The sequence below is a fragment of the Podarcis pityusensis genome (genome assembly GCF_964106645.2).
Source record: "Podarcis pityusensis genome assembly, chromosome: 2".
NCBI classification, from domain to species: Eukaryota; Metazoa; Chordata; class Lepidosauria; order Squamata; family Lacertidae; genus Podarcis; species Podarcis pityusensis.
In genome coordinates, this window is record NC_138029.1 from 65,938,823 (window position 1) to 65,957,121 (window position 18,299).

The 18,299-nt window shown below is 42.3% G+C and overlaps 1 protein-coding gene across 4 annotated transcripts; it reads left to right on the forward strand.

Annotated features, from left to right (window-relative positions):
- Window positions 1-81: 81 nt before the first annotated feature.
- Window positions 82-13,765, forward strand: MFAP3 (microfibril associated protein 3). 4 transcript variants are annotated; one of them, XR_013981173.1, is made up of 4 exons: window positions 82-221; window positions 6,515-6,932; window positions 8,426-10,338; window positions 12,377-13,765. XR_013981173.1 is itself a non-coding variant. In XM_080988753.1 (3 exons), the coding sequence occupies exons 2-3, from the start codon at window positions 6,650-6,652 to the stop codon at window positions 9,196-9,198; spliced, it is 1,056 nt and encodes a 351-aa protein (XP_080844879.1). In that variant the 5' UTR covers window positions 82-221; window positions 6,515-6,649; the 3' UTR covers window positions 9,199-13,765. The 4 variants fall into 4 exon arrangements, 3 of the variants coding, with proteins under 3 accessions (XP_080844879.1, XP_080844881.1, XP_080844880.1); XM_080988753.1 differs by having other exon boundaries at window positions 8,426-13,765; XM_080988755.1 differs by lacking the exon at window positions 82-221 and adding an exon at window positions 408-517 and having other exon boundaries at window positions 8,426-13,765.
- The last annotated feature ends 4,534 nt before the right edge of the window (window positions 13,766-18,299 follow it).

The following is an 18,299-nucleotide window of genomic DNA, read 5'->3' on the forward strand; positions in this document are numbered from 1 at the left end:
AGGCGAATCATTCCAGGAAAAAACACGCCCGACGGGCGGAAGTCGCGTCGCTCCTCCCGTTCCCTCGGTGGACCTCGCGCAGGAGCAGAAGAGGCAGCTCCGAGGAAGGGAAGGCGGAAGGCCCAGAGTCCCGGTTGGAGCTGTGCGCGGGGGCCCGTCAGCGGAGGGAATCTGGAGGCGGACTGAGCGGGCCGAGCGAGGGATGACAGGGCGTTGCCAAGGTAACTCGTCACGGGCGCCGCTCCCGCTCGGAGTTCAAGGCCATGTCGTAGGACCCGGAGCGACGCGCCGGTGTTTTAGTGGGCGCATTTATGACGTCGCGGGCGATGGCCTCGGGGGTGAGCTGCTGGGAGCTGTGCAATGCACATAAATCGTGTGTGTACATGTATATGCATGCATGCATGCAGAGTTGAAAGGAAGCGTGCACGGCCGCCACCAGCTCCTGGGAACTTGCGCCTCCTCTCTCGCAGGGCAAAAGAGAGACCAAAAAGGCCCCAAGTCATGAGCTAGTGAGGATGTAGGTTCTACAGTGCTTGCTTTCATCGTCCCTCCCTATTCCTTTCCCCCCTTTTCCCTCTTGCCTGTTAGGTTGCAGACCTTGCTGCTCAGAAAAAACAACAACACAGGCACTTTATACGTGTTAATAATAGCACACATGTGTTTACTCCCTTAGCAGGGCTAGCGGATAAAGCCTGCACAGGCTTGGAGGTGACATGGACTCAGTAGAAGGCGGGTAAGTCAGAATAGTACCTGGCAGGTTGAGGCAGACCCTTATGGTTCCCTAATGGGTTATGACAGAGTTAGGCAAGTTGGGGGGGGGGGGGGAGCAGGTTCAGATCTGGTAGTTGGGGGTGGAGTTAGTGGAAACTTGTGGTCCAAGAGCAGAGCCTGGTGGCATCTATGGTGGACAGAAGTCCATGAAGCATTACTAGTTTTCCAGGCTCCAGTGTTGGTTTTTCCACTGAACACAATTTTACTGGTTGGACCAGTGAAAAAGTGACTGTTTGATAATCCAAGTGCCTACCATAAATAGAGTTTGTATTGCTAGTTGTATTGGGCTTCCTTTTTAAAAGGAAAGCTAGATGCAAACCGTGAAATGATCTGGTTACCGATGAGGAGGCTGATCTGGTCTGTAACACTGAAACCTGGGTGGGCGAACAGGGTGGAGTTGGTCTTACCCAGCTGTGCCCACCTGAGTACCCGGGCAGCATCAGGGCAGACTTGGGGATGGGGAGTTGTTGCAGTCTATAGAGATTCCATCTCTGTCTCCAGGTTCTCTGTCCAGTTATGTGGGGATCTAGAGTGTGTGTTTCTGGCACTGGGCAATTGGGACAGATTAGGAATTCTGCTGGTTTGCTGTCTGTCTCCCTACCCAGCACTCTGCCTGCCTGAGGTGATGGAGCTGGTTTTGAAGGCAGTGTTGAGGACCCCCAGACTGCTGGTTCTGGCGGACTTCAACATCCAGGCCAAGGCGATTGGCTCTGGGATGGCTCAGGACTTCATTGCTGCCATGATGACCATTTGCAGGATGTGCTGAACCATTGTCTTGCCTTGGTAATGGATTGGAGAAAGCCAACAAACTGAAGCTCAATCCAGATAAGAGTGAGACATGGTTAGCGGGTGGTTCCCTAGATCATATGCATGGGAGGTTGCCTGCTCTTGGTGGAATTACACTCCCTCTGAAGGAGCAGGTACATAGCTCAGGGGTACTTCTGGCTCAGGTGGCTTCTGACCTGGAGTACCTTCCATCAGCTTCAGCTGGTGGCCAAGCTGCACTACAGCTAGACAAGGGTAGCTTAACTTCTGTTTCTATTCCCTGGTAACCTCTAGGTTAGATTACTGCCACATGTTATACATAGGGCTGCCTCTGAAGATGGTTTGGAAACTTCAGCAGCCAGGTTGCTCACCAGGACAAGACAGTTTGAGCTGATCCTGGGTTTGGTGCTCTTCCTCAACAAACCCACTTTTTCAAAAATCACACCTCATGATAAGAAAATTAATAGGAAGATCAAGAAAATTGATAGGAAGATCTGGGGTAACCATTGCTTGATGCGATGTTGTGTAACCTCCCCACAAACAAACCAGAAAGAATGCCCAATAAACAACCAGTGTTGTATAACACACACACCCTGCACTCCTGCAAAGTGTGCAAACCAGGATGAATGCTCAACAAACAAATAATCTGGAATCAACCTCCAGCGTTTTTTTGTGTGTGTTATTCCATCTTCTCAGCATCGTATTCCTGTGGTGTAATCTGCATCTGTGTCAGGCATGTGTAAACACATTTGAAGTGCTTATATATAAGCATTGCATTTAAAAAGTCTGATATGTTTGAAAAAAATTACAGGTATGTAGGATCAACAGCATATTTTAGGTAGAGTGTTTATTAGGATAGTTTTCTGCACAGTGGTGGGGGGTAGTATTTGGGGCTCTTTGTCTAGGCCTTTAAAGCAAGGGTGGGAAAATCTACTCCAAATGTTGTTGGACTCCAACTCCCATCGGTAACAAATAGCACGACAAGTAGTTTGGTATGGTGGGAATTGTAGTCCAGCAAGATTCCCTTTTTTGCTTTAATTGCAGGGACTATCCTCCATATTATGTAGAACTAGAAAATATATATATTATCTAATAAAGAATATCAGTGTGGTGATCACTTAAATTCATTAAATTAGTCTTAGAACTTAAATAAACAGCTTGCCCCTGTCACTTGGAGTCTTGGAAACACTCAAAAAGCTGCAAAGTCTAAAGTTGAACATTGTCAGTCCTTCATAAAGGTAAGGGTACCCCTGACCATTAGGTCCAATTGCGGACGACTCTGGGGTTGAGTGCTCATCTCGCTCTATAGGCCAAGGGAGCCGGCGTTTTGTCCACAGACAGCTTCCGGGTCATGTGGCCAGCATGACTAAGAGCAGCGCACGGAAACGCCATTTACCTTCCCACTGGAGCGCTACCTATTTATCTACTTGCACTTTGACGTGCTTTTGAACTGCTAGGTGGGCAGAAGCTGGGACCGAACAACAATCGCCAACCTTCTGATCGGCAAGCCCTAGGCTCTGTAGTTTAGATCATAGCGCCACCTGTGTCCCTCTCAGTCCTTCATATGTACAGTGGTACCTCGGGTTACATATGCTTCAGATTACATACACTTCAGGTTGAAGACTCCGCTAACCCAGAAATATTACCTCGGGTTAAGAACTTTGCTTCAGGATGAGAACAGAAATCGTTCTCCGGTGGCACAGCAGCAGCAGGAGGCCCCATTAGCTAAAGTGGTGCTTCAGGTTAAGAACAGTTTCAGGTTAAGTACGGACCTCCGGAACGAATTTCTCGGAGTTCAAGCCTGATTCTGACATATGTAAGCATAATTCTACATAACATCGGGCTGTTTCAGAAGCTACTCCTGAAGAATCTACTCTCAGCTTTAAAACACCTTGGAAATTTGGTGTGGGAGCTTTTAAAAAAAGAAATACCGTATTTTTTGCTCTATAAGACTCACTTTTTCCCTCCTAAAAAAAGTAAGGAGAAATATGTGTGCGTCTTATGGAGCGAATGCAGGCTACACAGCTATCACAGAAGCCAGAACAGCAAGAGGGATTGCTGCTTTCACTGCGCAGCGATCCCTCTTGCTGTTCTGGCTTCTGAGATTCAAAATATTTTTTTTCTTGTTTTCCTCCTCCAAAAACTAGGTGCGTCTTGTGGTCTGGTGCATCTTATAGAGTGAAAAATACGGTATAAATTCCAAAAGTATGGGTATGCTCTTTCCCCTAGTTTCACCTTTGTAAATATTGTCTCTCCGGATCACTGCAGTAAAATGAAGCAGCACCCAACTCTCTGTGATATATCAGCTTTGACATTTTCATTTTCAAAAAGAAATGTTGTAAACTAGCAAATGTGGTGAGTGATTCTTAAGAGCTCTTAAAGCAGGGTGGGTTGAAACATGGTAACTCAAATATCTGTAAGATCCTTTGCTATTCATTGGAATATTAGCAGCCAATAAGTTTTTGCCGTGATCTCAGTGTTTAAGTGAAATTCTTGCTCTTGAAATAGTTCTGTGAGTACTGGAGTTGCTGAAATTGATAAAAGTGAGACGCTTTGGAAGGATAACTGCAATTCGATAAAATGTCGCCATCCAGTAAACGTAGGAAACATTTGTTTTTGGTTCTCTTGGGGCCATAGTCTAAACTTTTTGCTTTTCCACTATCTATTTAGGCAGCAATATTGTAGATATTTTTAAAGTGCTGCAGAAACATGAGCATATGCTTCCTTCTGTTCTCTGAGAGTCCTGGTGGTTGTACACTGCATAAAATTGAGCATATGTTAGTTTTTAAGTGTGCAGATGAAAATGAAAGACATCTGTTCTGCTTCTCAGTACATATACTGAATCTGTCTTCAGGTATAGTGCATCTGCGGCTCACATGGAGCATGTTGAACCTGTGTTAATGTTCATTCATAACAGCTACTTTATGATATGCATGGCTGTGCTTTCCTTGAAAAATTTAGGGCATTATATGGTCTTTTCTTCCTTGTGGTTTATCAGCCACAGAAGCTGTTTTATATAAATATGATGGCTCTGTCATAAAAATGTAACCTCTTTTCCTCAAAAGAAAAAAAAAACCCTGCAGCAGAAGATCTTTGCTTAACAGTAATGGGTTTGCATAAAAGAAAATGGGATAAACAGTTTAATAAATCAAACACTGAAGGATTTAATGGCAGAATCCAATGACCCATCACAACTGCTGCTGTGCATTATGCAAACAATGTACAATGTAGTAGAAAACATATGCAATTACTGCTGATAGTTATCTCAGGTCTTTGAAGGACAATGTAACTGGATTTTTCCCAGTTGCAACTAACAGCCTCAGGATGCTATCCAAGCCCTAGGTGGTGCCTGGTCAGGCATAACAAAGTGGCAGGGCCATCACAGTCCTACTGCATGCCCTAGCTGTGGCATAAAGCAGGTAGGTGCAAAGCTGTGAGTCTGCAGCCATCACCCCAATCTGAGTCAATGCTGTTATATGATGGTAGTTGGTATTACAGTGGAACCTCAGAATCCAAACACCTGTAAACTTGAACGTTTTGGCTCTTGAACAGTCGAAAACCAGAAGTGATGGTTCCAGTTTCCGAATGATTTTCGGAAGCCAAAAGTCTAGCACAGCTTCCGCGGCTTCTGATTGGCTGTAGGACACTCCTGCAGCCAATCGGAAGCCATGCCTTGGAAGTCGAACTGACTCCCAGAACGGATTCCGTTCTTCCAAGATACATCTGTACTTGAGATCCAACAGCTCCCAAGTCATCTCAGTAGCACCCCTGCTTGGAACTGATACCACTTCTGCCCACCCACCTGTTTGGTGTGCAGAACAGAGAGCTCTGCACTAGCAGAATAGTGGAACCAAATCTCATTAAATTTATATTGCTGTAGTTTAAACACATATATTTCAGGATGGAATTAGTTCACTCTGGGTTTTTAGAGCACTTTGAAGATATTGATGAAAACGCTGCCATGTAGTAGTACCATGAGCTGCCCTGTTTTGTACTCTGAATTACTGGGAAGTTAGATAGCATTGCAGAAAGAGGTGGTTAGGAAGGAAGCAGCTAGGATAAGAGTAGAAATGCATTAAGGGTTCAAGTTTAGGGAGTATTGTCTATACTGACTGGCAATGGCTTTCCAAGGTTTCTGGCCTCTCCCAGCCCTACTTGGTGATCAACCTTCTGCAGGCAAAGAAGCTGTGCTTCTTGGCACCTGCTCCTTTGATTGGTTTGCCTTTTTCAGTTTCAACCCAAGGGTGAACAAAACCTTGAATGTTGTATGCAGTGGACCTATTAATTTTGTTGCTGTTTATAATTTGAGCCTACCAAAGGAAAGAATGGTTAGTTTTTAGGTCCCATTCCTTTCCTGGAAAGTTGCTATTTGTGCCAATTTACCTTAAGCTCCTTTCAGCTCTAGACAACTAACATTTTATACTAGGGGTGGCTCGGGCTGCTTTGATGGTTGACAACTTTCTGGAGACTGCATACCAGCAGCTGGCATGGGTAAAGTCACCAGTGCATACTCAATTGCATGTGCACACTTACCACACATTTTGATAGGCAGACAGACATGCAGACATATTCAAACAGCCCACCCCCTGCACACTCTTTTGCCAGTCAGCAGAGGATCAGGTGGTTTCCTTCTCATCACATCAGTGGGCTGGGAGTAGTTCCCCTCTTTCTTACCCAGCCCTGATACGGAAAGGAAAATACTGGTAAGTGTTCCTTTCTATTTCTGAAGCCTTTTTCTTCTGCTTAAGGGGGGAAAGGCACTTTTCCAAGGTAAGAAGAGGCAGATTTTGACAGAGGACAAGGAAGCCACTGTAAGTGGCTTGGCAAGCTGAATCTGGTCTGTGGGTTCGCCTTCCCTGTTATATGCCATTTCATTCTGGAATTGTATTGTTAATTATTTGAGTTTGAAAGCCAAAAAGCTTTGCGTTGTTAAGAATCCTGACTTGCATCGGTTTTGTTTTGTTTTTTTACATTTCAGTTGGATTGTTCCTTTACTTGTAAAGAAAAACCCAAAGCCCTTCCAAAGTTGATGAACCCATCAATATCTTCCATGGTGACTGGTGCAATACAGACTGCTTAACTTTTTGCAGCGTGCTTTATACTTCAAGCTTCCATGAAGCTCAGCTGCTGCCTATTGACTTTGATTCTCAGTTCTAGTGTTTTTGCACTAGAAAATGTGGCCTCCAACCTGACAGCTGCTACTGGGTCAAGGTTCCTTCATCTCGATGCATCATTTCTTCCCACCCTACAAGCCTTCACAAAATCGGCAGTACCTCAAGATATCATAGTGAAAGAAGGTAACGGTGCTTTCATTGAATGTAAGCTGAACATCAGTCAGCATAACAGCATCCTTTGGTTCAACTCAAAAGGGCATCTACTGAAGCAAGATGGAGAGGGTAAGAGACAACTGTTTGACTTGCTTTACACAATGTACCAGGTGTGCTGTATTGATCACAGAAGTTCTCTTGTATGTCACACTTTTAAGAAGACGTTGAAGGGAAAGCCACTCTTCCTAGGTTCGTCGCCTCTCTGCCCAAACATACCTACATTAAAACACAATGCAAGTCTATTTTAAATTAAAGTACTGGATTTTGGCTGAAGCTAAATGGGCTATAACTTACACAACTTGCAATCTAGGTACTGTTACATAATATTCGAGCAGCTAGTAGTTTTCATTCCGAATTAGTTGCTTTAGGAGTATAGCTACTTGATATTTTAATCCATGTGCTGATTGCATGGTTTTTATCAGGGGAGAATGCTCACCTCATCAAACCCAGATTTACATTTAGATTGGGGGACGACAGTGCAGCAATAATTTTTGGTGACCCAACCCTCTAGGGCAGCCTTTCTCAACCTGTGGGTCCCCAGATGTTGTTGAACTACAACTCCCATCATCCCTAGCTAGCAAGGCCAGAGCTCAGGGATGATGGGAGTTGTAGTCCAATAACATCTGGGAACCCACAGGTTGAGAACTGCTGCTCTAGGGGCTGCATGCCAGCAGAAGATGTGACCATTTCATATGGGCAGACAGTCTCCTCAGCTGAGCCATGCAGATCAGCTGGGGAGAGGGGGTTATTGTCTGTTATGCAGTCATCAAATGATCAGTCTGGTGACTGGGGAAGGGAGTGGTTTGCATCCCCATCATGGCACTGGGCTCTGTCCAATCCAGCAATACATTTACCTTTTTTTTTTTACCTTTTTGCTGTTGTTGCCAGAATAGGGTATTGGGAAAGCAGAAAACATTGCATGAAAAAGTGAGATAGCACTGTACACATATTTTGTCCAAGTGTCCACCTTTTATAGCCCATCAAGCTTTTAAGTACACATTTGCCTGCTGCCGCAATCCAGTGGATCTTGCTACATTTATTAATAGAAACATTTGCAGTTTAACAATATAATTTTCACAAGTAGTATTGGGGTTGGAGGGAAGGGCCACCCGGTAGGGATGAGTGCCTTTGCAAATGGATAGCAACATTATAATGTAAACAAGTGCCCAAATCAGACCCAGGGCCCAGCTCTAACCCAAACATGCATTTGTAGATCTATTTCTTCCTTTTTACAATATATTTGTATGTTGGGAGTGCTGCTGTGTGACCCACCTTAGATCAGGCAGTGACCCAGAAGTGGGTGGTCTCAACACCCCAGTTGAGGACCAGTGACCTAGATCAAGTACATGGGATGAGTATTTTCTTGGCTAGGTAAAGATATTCAACCTTGCTTGACTAGTAGGTTGGCAAATGACCAGACATATGTTGTTATCCATATTCCCAATTCAGTGTTGCTGGTTTCATAATACAGTTCACGGGGCATGCCTATATATATATCAGAAAAGATGCAAGTATGATCTGTTACTCTAATGTTGAAATCTTTTTTTGTATTTGTGTTTTAGATGGAAGATGGCTGATCTCTAACAGTACCCTTAATATCACAAGTGTAACCTTTGGTGACCGGGGGCGATACAGTTGTGTTGTCACTACCCAAAATGGCTCTTTCTATTACTCAGTCACCCTCAGGGTGGTCTCCACATCTGGGGACATGGGCATTTACTACATGATTGTCTGCCTGGTTGCCTTTACTATCACCCTGATCTTAAATATAACACGTCTGTGCATGATGAGCAGCCATCTCCGCAAGACAGAGAAGGCCATCAATGAATTCTTCAGGACTGAAGGGGCTGAGAAACTACAGAAGGCCTTTGAAATTGCCAAACGCATTCCAATCATTACCTCTGCCAAAACGCTGGAACTGGCCAAAGTCACCCAGTTTAAGACTATGGAATTTGCTCGATACATTGAAGAGTTAGCCAGAAGTATCCCTCTTCCGCCGCTCATCCTTAACTGTAGGGCCTTTATGGAAGAAATATTTGAAGCAGTGAGAGTCGATGACCCTGATGAAGTTGGAGATGGAGTCAAACAAGCCCTCGGTGTCCAAGACGGACTCTATCCCTTAAACCCAGAAATTAAGCGCAGTAATTCACCGACAGCAGACTCGGATGATGGTTCTGTAAATGACCATGGTAAAGAAATAGCTGTTGAGGTATCCATCCACCTTCAGTCAGAAGCACAAAGCATTGACACTGTTTCCCACGACAGTGTTCCCTCCATACCTTCTGAAGATGATGCAGGTGCTGAAGCCAGTACAGCAGCAAAGGCAGATGTATGAAAGCTTCATCTGGAAACTTCAAGAAAAAAGGGGAAGCAACAACAACAACAAAAAAGCAGCTGGAGTCACAAATGCACAAAAACCTTATCTCTTTTTAAAAACTCCAGTGGCTATAAGGTGCTGAACATTTAGCAAAAGTATGGATTTGGATTTTTCTTTTGTAACATATCTCAGTGTTCACCAACCAATTAGGAAAACAGCTTAAATCATGTTTTTAAACATTCTCCTTGGTAGGAATACTACTGGGGGCATTTTACAGAGGGGATACTTTCTCCCAGTTTATGGGATCTCCAGCTAACATCAACAAAAGAGCAAGGATACATTGACATAAACTGTTTTTGCTATTCTTACAGGGAGGTTGAATTCCTGAATATGTCCAGTGATGATTTCATAGTGTGTGATGGCATAGTTCACTAGAACAGTGCTTGTCTTGCTTGTCTGAATTTATAATATCTGATCAAGCTTATCTTGAGTTTGTAAGAAACATACATTTTAGCATTTCTTATAGTAATAGTATGGGATTATTACACTTTTAAAATGAAGAGTTGGATCCAGACTGACTCATGTTTAGAGTAGATCTATTGCAATCAGTGACACTTAAGTTAGCCTGAGTCCAGCCTTATGTCAGTAAGCTGTGAAATTACCAGAGCTGCCAGTTTGTCATGTTGTTCATGTTCACGTACATTGCAATCACATGCAATACTTGAACTAGAAAATGGAAACCAAATGCAAATTTTGGCATCTGAATTTCTCATAGCAGCCAAGAAGTGGTAATTTGGTTGTTTTAAATGTGCTGCTGCTTGCCAAGCAGTTCAAAAAAGGCCCTGTCTGTTTGGGGGGTTTTTTAGTAAAGCTCCAGATGTCAGCACTTCAAGTATTCTTTCTTCTCTGACACTGCTGAAATTCCAATGTGTTCTAGTGCCATCAGTATTGCTAGGAGGAAAGCAATGACAACTTAAACAGTTATGATCTTGTTGAAGAGTTTGCAATAAACTCTCACATTAAAAAGGGAAATAAAACCTCTTTGGTTTCTCAGGCAGTTGTTTCTGAACAATATTTATAAGAGGCAAATGTGTGGCCAGAGTCTTTGGAACTAGTCATCACCCAGTGGACGTGCCTAACACTCTCCTAATGATTCAGGTAGGTAGCCGTATTTGTCTACTAATGTACATTTGTGTTTGATGAAAAGCAGCCATGGGTGCAGAATGATTGGGGTAGAGGAGCTGTGCAGGTGGATGAGGAGGTTGTGGCTGGCTTTTGCATGAACATACGCTGTATAACATTCTTTGGCACTTTAGTAAAATCTGATGAATGCAACAAAGGGTAAATGGTTAACACATTGAGTGACTTCTCTCCTGTGCTGATGGCTTAGCTGCCTCTGCATGTGCAGCAGGTGATACAATGGACTGTACCACTTCAGATGGGGGATACTACATTTGAATTCTCACACACACATTAAAAAAAATCAGAAAAAGAGGTTGTGGCCTCACTTCTTATTGGCCATTTTGTTTTTTGTTTGCTATACAGGAATCTTCCAAATGTTTCACATGATCTAAGGTGGTGTAGTCCTTTCTACACCACATTGCGTGGCATAAGTAGACTGATATTTAACCAGCAAATTATTGCTGCATGACAGGTTGATTTGTTAATAGCCACTATAAATATTTCCAGTGGCCATTTCCCCATGTCATGAATTGGGCCGTGTTATACCATGTAAAGCTGGAAAATAGAATGAATAATTGGAGGATGATAAAATTAACTTTTGGCATCCTTCTGTACTCTGAATAATATAGCTGGTTGGCTTCCTACTTGGCCCATGTTCTTTTTTGTCTTTCATGTGGCCATAGCTGTGCAGACCCAGTTTTGTGATAGGAATGTGCCTCTGCTAGCTGCTCATTAAGCTCCAGTCAAGGCAGATTCTAGCTTTTGCTATTTGGTGCTTGGTTTTTTTATATACTTTAAGAGTGTGTCACTTTAATTGCATCTTATATTCAGTTTTGTTTTAACGTATACAAAGCTTGTCTACATTTTTTTCACGACTTAAAACATAATGTCATATTGTTTTAACAATTGGCAATGGGGGTTCCCATTAATTTCCTACAGCTCTTCTTCTGCTGTTTTATTCATAGAATCTCATTTGAACTAGCAGTCACTGAAGGGGAATAAACACAATTTTCAGGCGGATTTAGTGTTACATCTATAGCACTAGAAGTGGGTGGGAAACAGCAACGTAATGCTACCTAGGAAATGAGAGTCATTGGCAGTAATGCTCGCTATGTAACTCATAAAATGAGTAAATGATATTTACCTGTTAGAATTTTGCTTGAATTTCTTCTGACAAAAGTTCCTAAAGCAAAATAGAGATGGTGCAGACATTAACTTGGCAGTGGGATATATCTGAGTTTTCCCTAACCTCCAAAGGTGCTCTTCAAATTAAGTTGCTTGCTTCTGGCCCTTGCTTCATGCTCAAGTAGCCCATTCTTCTCCACTTGACTGCTGCTTGCTGTGAAGCATAAGCTGGACACCTCCTTGGGAATGCAAATAACAGGTAGGATCTCTGGGTCAGGAGCTAGCACATCTACACTCCACCCAGGCCCTGTTCATTCATTACTTGCATGTAGGGTGTAATTGTGTTTACATGTAGCAGGGCTGTGCTTTTTGTCCTGCCCGCCCATATCATGCCTCCTTCCTCAAACAATTGCAGACAAGCAGGAGGTCACATGTTAGAATTTCTGTTCGGTAGTGGGCAGCTTGGTTATTTGAGGAAGGAGGTGTGACATCACGGGGGGGCAGGGCTAAAAACATATACCCTCCTTCAAGGAAACACAGCTGTGTCCTACATCAGGCATGTCCAACTCCCAAGAGACTGCGATCTACTCCCACTATTAAAAAAACTGTCAGTGAGGTAGCTCACAATCGGCCTGTTGGACATGCCTGTCCTACATGTAAATAAGGCTGCAGTATTTATCTGTTGACTCCTCTGGGCTTTCCACAATGTTTCCTGTACTACCTGACTATCCTAAAGATAGAAACTGTGGACTGATGCATAATAGCTTCACTTACGTAAGCTAATCTGGCAGCAATGAGTGAAATTACTTTGGCAGGCTTGGCTGATAAATGTATTCCTCTGGGATTCCACTCTGTCCTAGATCATAAGAACAGGTCAATTTATTTTCAGTGTGTCTGTTAGATGAAGAAAGTCTGCAGGAAGGAATTAGAATGCGACCCCTGCCTCTTGCTGAATACCACAATCCTGATTTTTCACAGTAAGCGTTTATCAGCAGCCCCATCCTTGAATGTTAAAGCACACAGTTCACTGTTTTGCACTGAGGGGAGATGGTGTTTAATACTTTCCAGAAGCGTAGGCTCTTCTAACTCTGGAAACAAGCGATTAAATGTTTTGAATCCCACCAATTTATTCCTACAGTTACAGTTTAAAGCAGTAAATTCTACAGGCTATGGATTCCACTGTGCCCAGTTAGCACTGCACTGCAATGCTTACATGGCAACAGTGGCAACACTGTAATTGCTGAATGGATTTGTAGGCCTAATAATCAAGTCAGATTATCGTAATTGTCCTTGTGAATCTGCAGAACATGATGTTCTACGTATAATACGGAGGCACAACTAGCAAATTCAGGGCTTCCAACCCAGCAGATACAATATAGCAGTGTTTGACGCTTCCATAGAAAAGTCACTGGAAAATTCCAAATAATCATATGACACTGGAACCTGGGTATAAGATCCGTGCAAGACAATAATACTTATTTCTGTTTTTCAATTTCTGTGTATGAAAATATAATGTACATTCAGGTATACCGTTGAAATATTCTGAACTGATATCGTCTACTAGGAGTAAGGGGGTGGGCAATGGGGAAAGCAGTTCCTAGAACATGATCTCCAACCCGCACTCTCATTGCTGGTAGACAGTCCATATTTGTTCTGTTCCGGGATAGAAACTGTGAGGTTTATTTTCTCTAGACTCTTCTGTAAATAATTTGCATTTATGACACAGGCATAGAACCCCGCCTGTGCAACAAAGGCGCAACTGAAACATACAGTACATTTTCAAGACTAAATAAAAAGAAAAGTATTAAAACTGGATGCATGATGAATTTGTTGTTGAGCGTGGATAAGCTTTACAAAATGTTGATGTGATATTGTTAATTTATATGGAGAAGATTGATTGTGTTTGCATTTGTTTGATGCAGCTAACTAAAAATTGATGTAAGATTACTCAGATGGCCAACAAATGGCAAGAGTCACTTGCAGATGAAATGTCACTTGCAGAATGCCCACTGGCTCACTGAGTATAAATTATACCAATGCTTGACTTAAACTAATGTCTCTTGTCAATCATGAGGTTGTCTTGTCTTGTTTCCTTAGCCTCTGAATTTTGTGGCAATCATAACGATCTACTTTTAACTGAAATAGTATTTAAAACAATATTGTAGTAATTTGCATTCTGGTGGGGGCAGTGTCAATTTTCTGTAACAGCACAGGATTTCATACTTTCATATAAAAGGTGGTGGGTTTCCCCCCAGAATAAAATCCATTATTAAAAGTTTGGGCTGTTTTTTTCCTGATTTTTGCATGTCTTCCTGCCAGAAAATGACAGAAAAATGAACTGTCCAATATAGGGTTCGGAGAGCTGGCTTTCGCTAATTGCAAAGACCTTGCAGCAAACCTATCATACAATGAAATAACGTTTGCTAGAGTATTTGAGTGTCAGGCCATATAATAAAATATTTGGCTTGTAGTGTTGATGGTCCTGTGACCATCTAAAACAATTCATGCCAGGTCTGGAGAACTGTTGTTGTGAAATAACTGTATTACAACTAATATCCCTAGCAACAAAATGCTCTTTTCCTTTGCTGAGCTTACATAAGTTCTTTATTTAGTTTTCATAAAATTCAATGCTGTTCAGAACAATGGATTTTTAAAAAGGGAAATGCGTAATTAACCTTCAGCAAATCTATTATACAAGTGATGGAACAATTACAACTTGATAAGCACAGGATATTTAGCCTGGCAGAATCTCAAATGTTGCCCTGTGAGTAGGCCACAGGTTAGACCATAACTGTCACAACCCAACTGAAACCTATTTCTCAAAGGAAAAAATAACTCCTTAAGGAGAAAATGGGAGAATATGTTTTATTTGGTTAGTGTTCATAATGCAGTGTATGATCTTTTAGATTATACTTCTGGGTTTTAGGCATTCGGGAGCCGAAACGTTCGAAAACAGAGCCGTTCGAGAACCGAGGTTTGACTGTATTTGTGTGTGAGCAGATGAGTTGAGTTCCATTGCAGTAGCAGAAGTCAAATTGCTCACATAATGACTTCGAGACTTAGTGTTGAAACCAACTATCTCCTTTTCCTTTAAAAGTATTCGGTCATCAGTGGAGTGTAAGAGGGGAGATCCAGATGTCAGCTGAGCCCACAGAACGGACCTTGTATATTAAAAACCTGGGCAGTGAGTGTAATTGGTTTGTGTAGAGCCTTTTACACAGCAGGGGCACAATAAAATGTTTGAAAATGACAGTAATAATAGTATTTAAACCAGGGAAAGGATTCATGAGTCACACCTGATAACAAAATGGCAAGAAAAACTGTAGTAGGCATATATTACCTCAGAGCAATGAAGAAGCAAATGCACTCACATATTAAGAAAATATCATCTTTGTACATTATAATCTCCATGTGTACCTGCTGTTTTTAAACTTCTTTTGTAATTTGCCTGTTGGATGCTACATCAAACCATGTGGGTGATTTATGTATCATAAGTGCTAGCAAAATGCCTGTTGATCTTCCGTTCAGCTTCTCTAAGGCCAGAGACGTCAATTTTTCCAAACTGTAGCTATAGGCATTTAACACTAGAGGCAGCTGTTGCTTTGAACACGAAGGAGACACGGAAAGCTAGGTGACTTGCACAGTGTTCGCTTGGTGGGGTGTGCTGATATTCAAAGCTCTCACATGTCCAAAAGGTTCTGGTTTGGGTCCTGTGCATAGCTTGAGGTTTGCTGACCTATTTTGAATTTGTAATGGATTATAATCCGTGCATTTGTAGCTGAACTATGGACATATTTTTAAACCATTCTGTAAAAACAGGAGGGCAAAAATGTACTTCACTGAAAGCTGAGAGCCTCACAATTAAGTAGGGCATGATCCAGCCAGTTGTAGAACAGAGTAAAACTATTCTTTCCCCAGAGCTGCTCTGCTTAAAAAATTAAATGCGATGTTCACTGGGTGATCGTCACTCTCCTTCAACCTAAACTACATTATAGGGTTATTGTGGGACTAATCTGGAGGGAAGGGAGAAAACAGATCATTTACACCAGCCAGAACTCTTTGGAGGAAAAGGAGGAAATTATAATTGATTAATCAATAAGCGGTTGGTAGAGGGGCATAGAACCCTTGAATTACTATTCCAGACTTCCCAATTATAAATCCCATAAAGGGATCCAGGTTTGGGCAGAAGACTTGGTAAAGTGTTTTGGCCCTTTTTTAAAATCTGGCTGCCGGTTTAGCAGGCAACTAATTCCACAGTCCCTTAGCTGAAACCTAACATCACTCCTAGGCACTATGGTCCATGGCTCCCTTGCTGGGGTTGGTAAAGATATCAGTGCATTGAGCCCTGCAATAGCACTGGGGCCCTTGAAGATGCCAGATGCTGGCACCAGACCTGTTCTCATGGACATCTTAAGTAGGGTTATCCTTTTTTTTTCCTGGCAGGACTTTGGCCACACATGCAGATGGAGCACATGTTTGGTGAAGAACAGAGCCGTCGCTTTTTTTGCTGCAGGCCTCTTGTGTCCTCAGCCACTGCAAATGATGCAAAGAGTCTTTGAGAAACCAAATCTTAGGGGCAGCATATGCAAAACAAATACAAGAATGGATATAACTAGCTTTTTCTTGGACACAACCCTTCATAATGCGAAGAGCAAAATTGTATTAGCTAAAATTGAGACGAATTGCATCAGGGGAGGCACGGCAATGAATTATCACCAGCTAGATGCATTAACATTAGAATCAATTTTCGTAAGCACTCATTGTGTAAAAAAACAACACACCCAATAAGTTATAAGTTTATAATAATGTCCAAATACATTGATATAAAGTAATGAGTTCATTCCTTCCACTCACAAATATTTTCCACATACAGTACTTAATTGACATATTTCCCCCAATCTTTGTGCAACGTAGTACAGTCACTAGTGCCACCCATATAGTTTATTCCATGTGCAGTACGATCCTGCACAATGCCCCAAAGCACTGCAGTTGGACAGCCCTAGTAAAATATTTTCCTCTGATTAGAAGCTAGATCTATCGGTCATAAAAGAACTCGCCCTTCTTCCCACCCTGGCATTTCCCTTAAATAACAAGCTTGGGGATAAATGTTTCAATTTTCAGGAGCTGGATCTGAATGTTGATTCTAATTTGCCATCTGGATTGACATCCCAGTTGAGTCATGGCCATGTTTCCCTCTATGCAGTTATGACAACACTCAGCAAAGATGCATCACTGTTTCAAAAAAAAGAAGGCAGCCCCAGGTGGCCAATTAACATCCAAAATTGGATTCAGTACCTCACGATGTATCCAATGAGTTGGATCATGAAAACCCACATCCGAGATAATCCCCTGTATAAGAATGTTCCCCGGCTGTATTTGATCTATAAAGCCAATTTGGTGAACACATCTTCCCTCCTTCACATGTGTCCTAGTCGGTATCTTCTTATTATTGATGGTTTCTGTAATTTGGTTTCAAAGGGGAAAATAGAATGTGGTAAAAGGAGAAGAGAATTCCCTGGATGTCTCAATCCAATTTTGGGGCAAGTACTTATTGGTGAGAGAACCCCAGCAGAGATTTATAATCACAAAATACTCAACAAAGTAAAGCATGGAAATACAGGCTGTTAGATCTTTAAAATATCCCCTTATAAGTTGCTTCCAAATTATTTGTATAGAAACACTCATATGTCTTGCTAAAGCCACGCAGTCTAAGCTTGGAACATTCAACTTTGACTTTACATGTAGGGTTCACATGGTGGAAGAAAGAGAACAAAGAGTTTGGTAACCCTTTCTCCTAAGGTGAGTGGTTGTGACCTAGCTAAGCCTGGCAGGACAACTTACTCTATGATCTTAACCCCTTCATGCATTAACTGGAGTTAAGCATGCTGGTTATACGAGACTGGATTTATCCCATAATTATAACACACTAAAACAAGTCAGTAGTTTGTTTTCCTTTTTGCAGTGTTCCAGCTTCAAGAGCGAAACTCCTATATTGACAATTCAAAGGCTCGATGAATCCCTGGGGAGCTTCAACAGCTCACTGCTTTCTCCCCCTTGCTGCTTTTGTTGTGTGCAATATCCCGATACGTGCCACAGAGAGGCTTTATATGTGCGCTGCTTCTCATTGATTTGATCACAGGGCACGGATGGGAAATGTGATTCAACTGCCTAAAATGATCTAGTTGGCTCTTCCATTTGTAATCTTCAGCTCATGCCTTTGAATTCATTAGCTGTGAACACACACATACTGTACACCAGTACACACTTGTAAAGATACTGCCTTGCATTTCTCAAAGCATCATTCTTCAGGGGAGCCATTGACAAAGTATTTTTGTAGTGCTTGTTCTAAATGCATTAGGACACTCACGAGATGCCTGCACCATCCTCAGGCTTACAGGCTTACATAGCTAGTCTGTCGTATGCAGTTGATTTTTATCACTATGTATATGCACAGCAGGCGTGCTACATGGAGACAGAAGTAGCTAGGGATAGGCAGGAGGGTGTGGAGATTCAGTTCAGATTTTAATGCAAACCTAACCACATTATCTGAAAAAAATATGCAAAGCATAAGGTAGCTGACCTCTGGAATTTGCACTTCTCCAATTTTTGTGACGCAGTTCTCCAACCAAACCCTGAGTGAAAAAAATGTGTATGTTAGGGGAAGGTTTAAGGCGACCGAATGAAGACCCAGGTTCATTGTGCTCAGTGATGAATGTGCTCTTACATAACAGACAAGAAGCATCTTTACCTCCATCTCATAGAAGCTGAGGGTAGAAGCGGCGGTATCCCTCTTTGCACCACCTCCTTTGAGG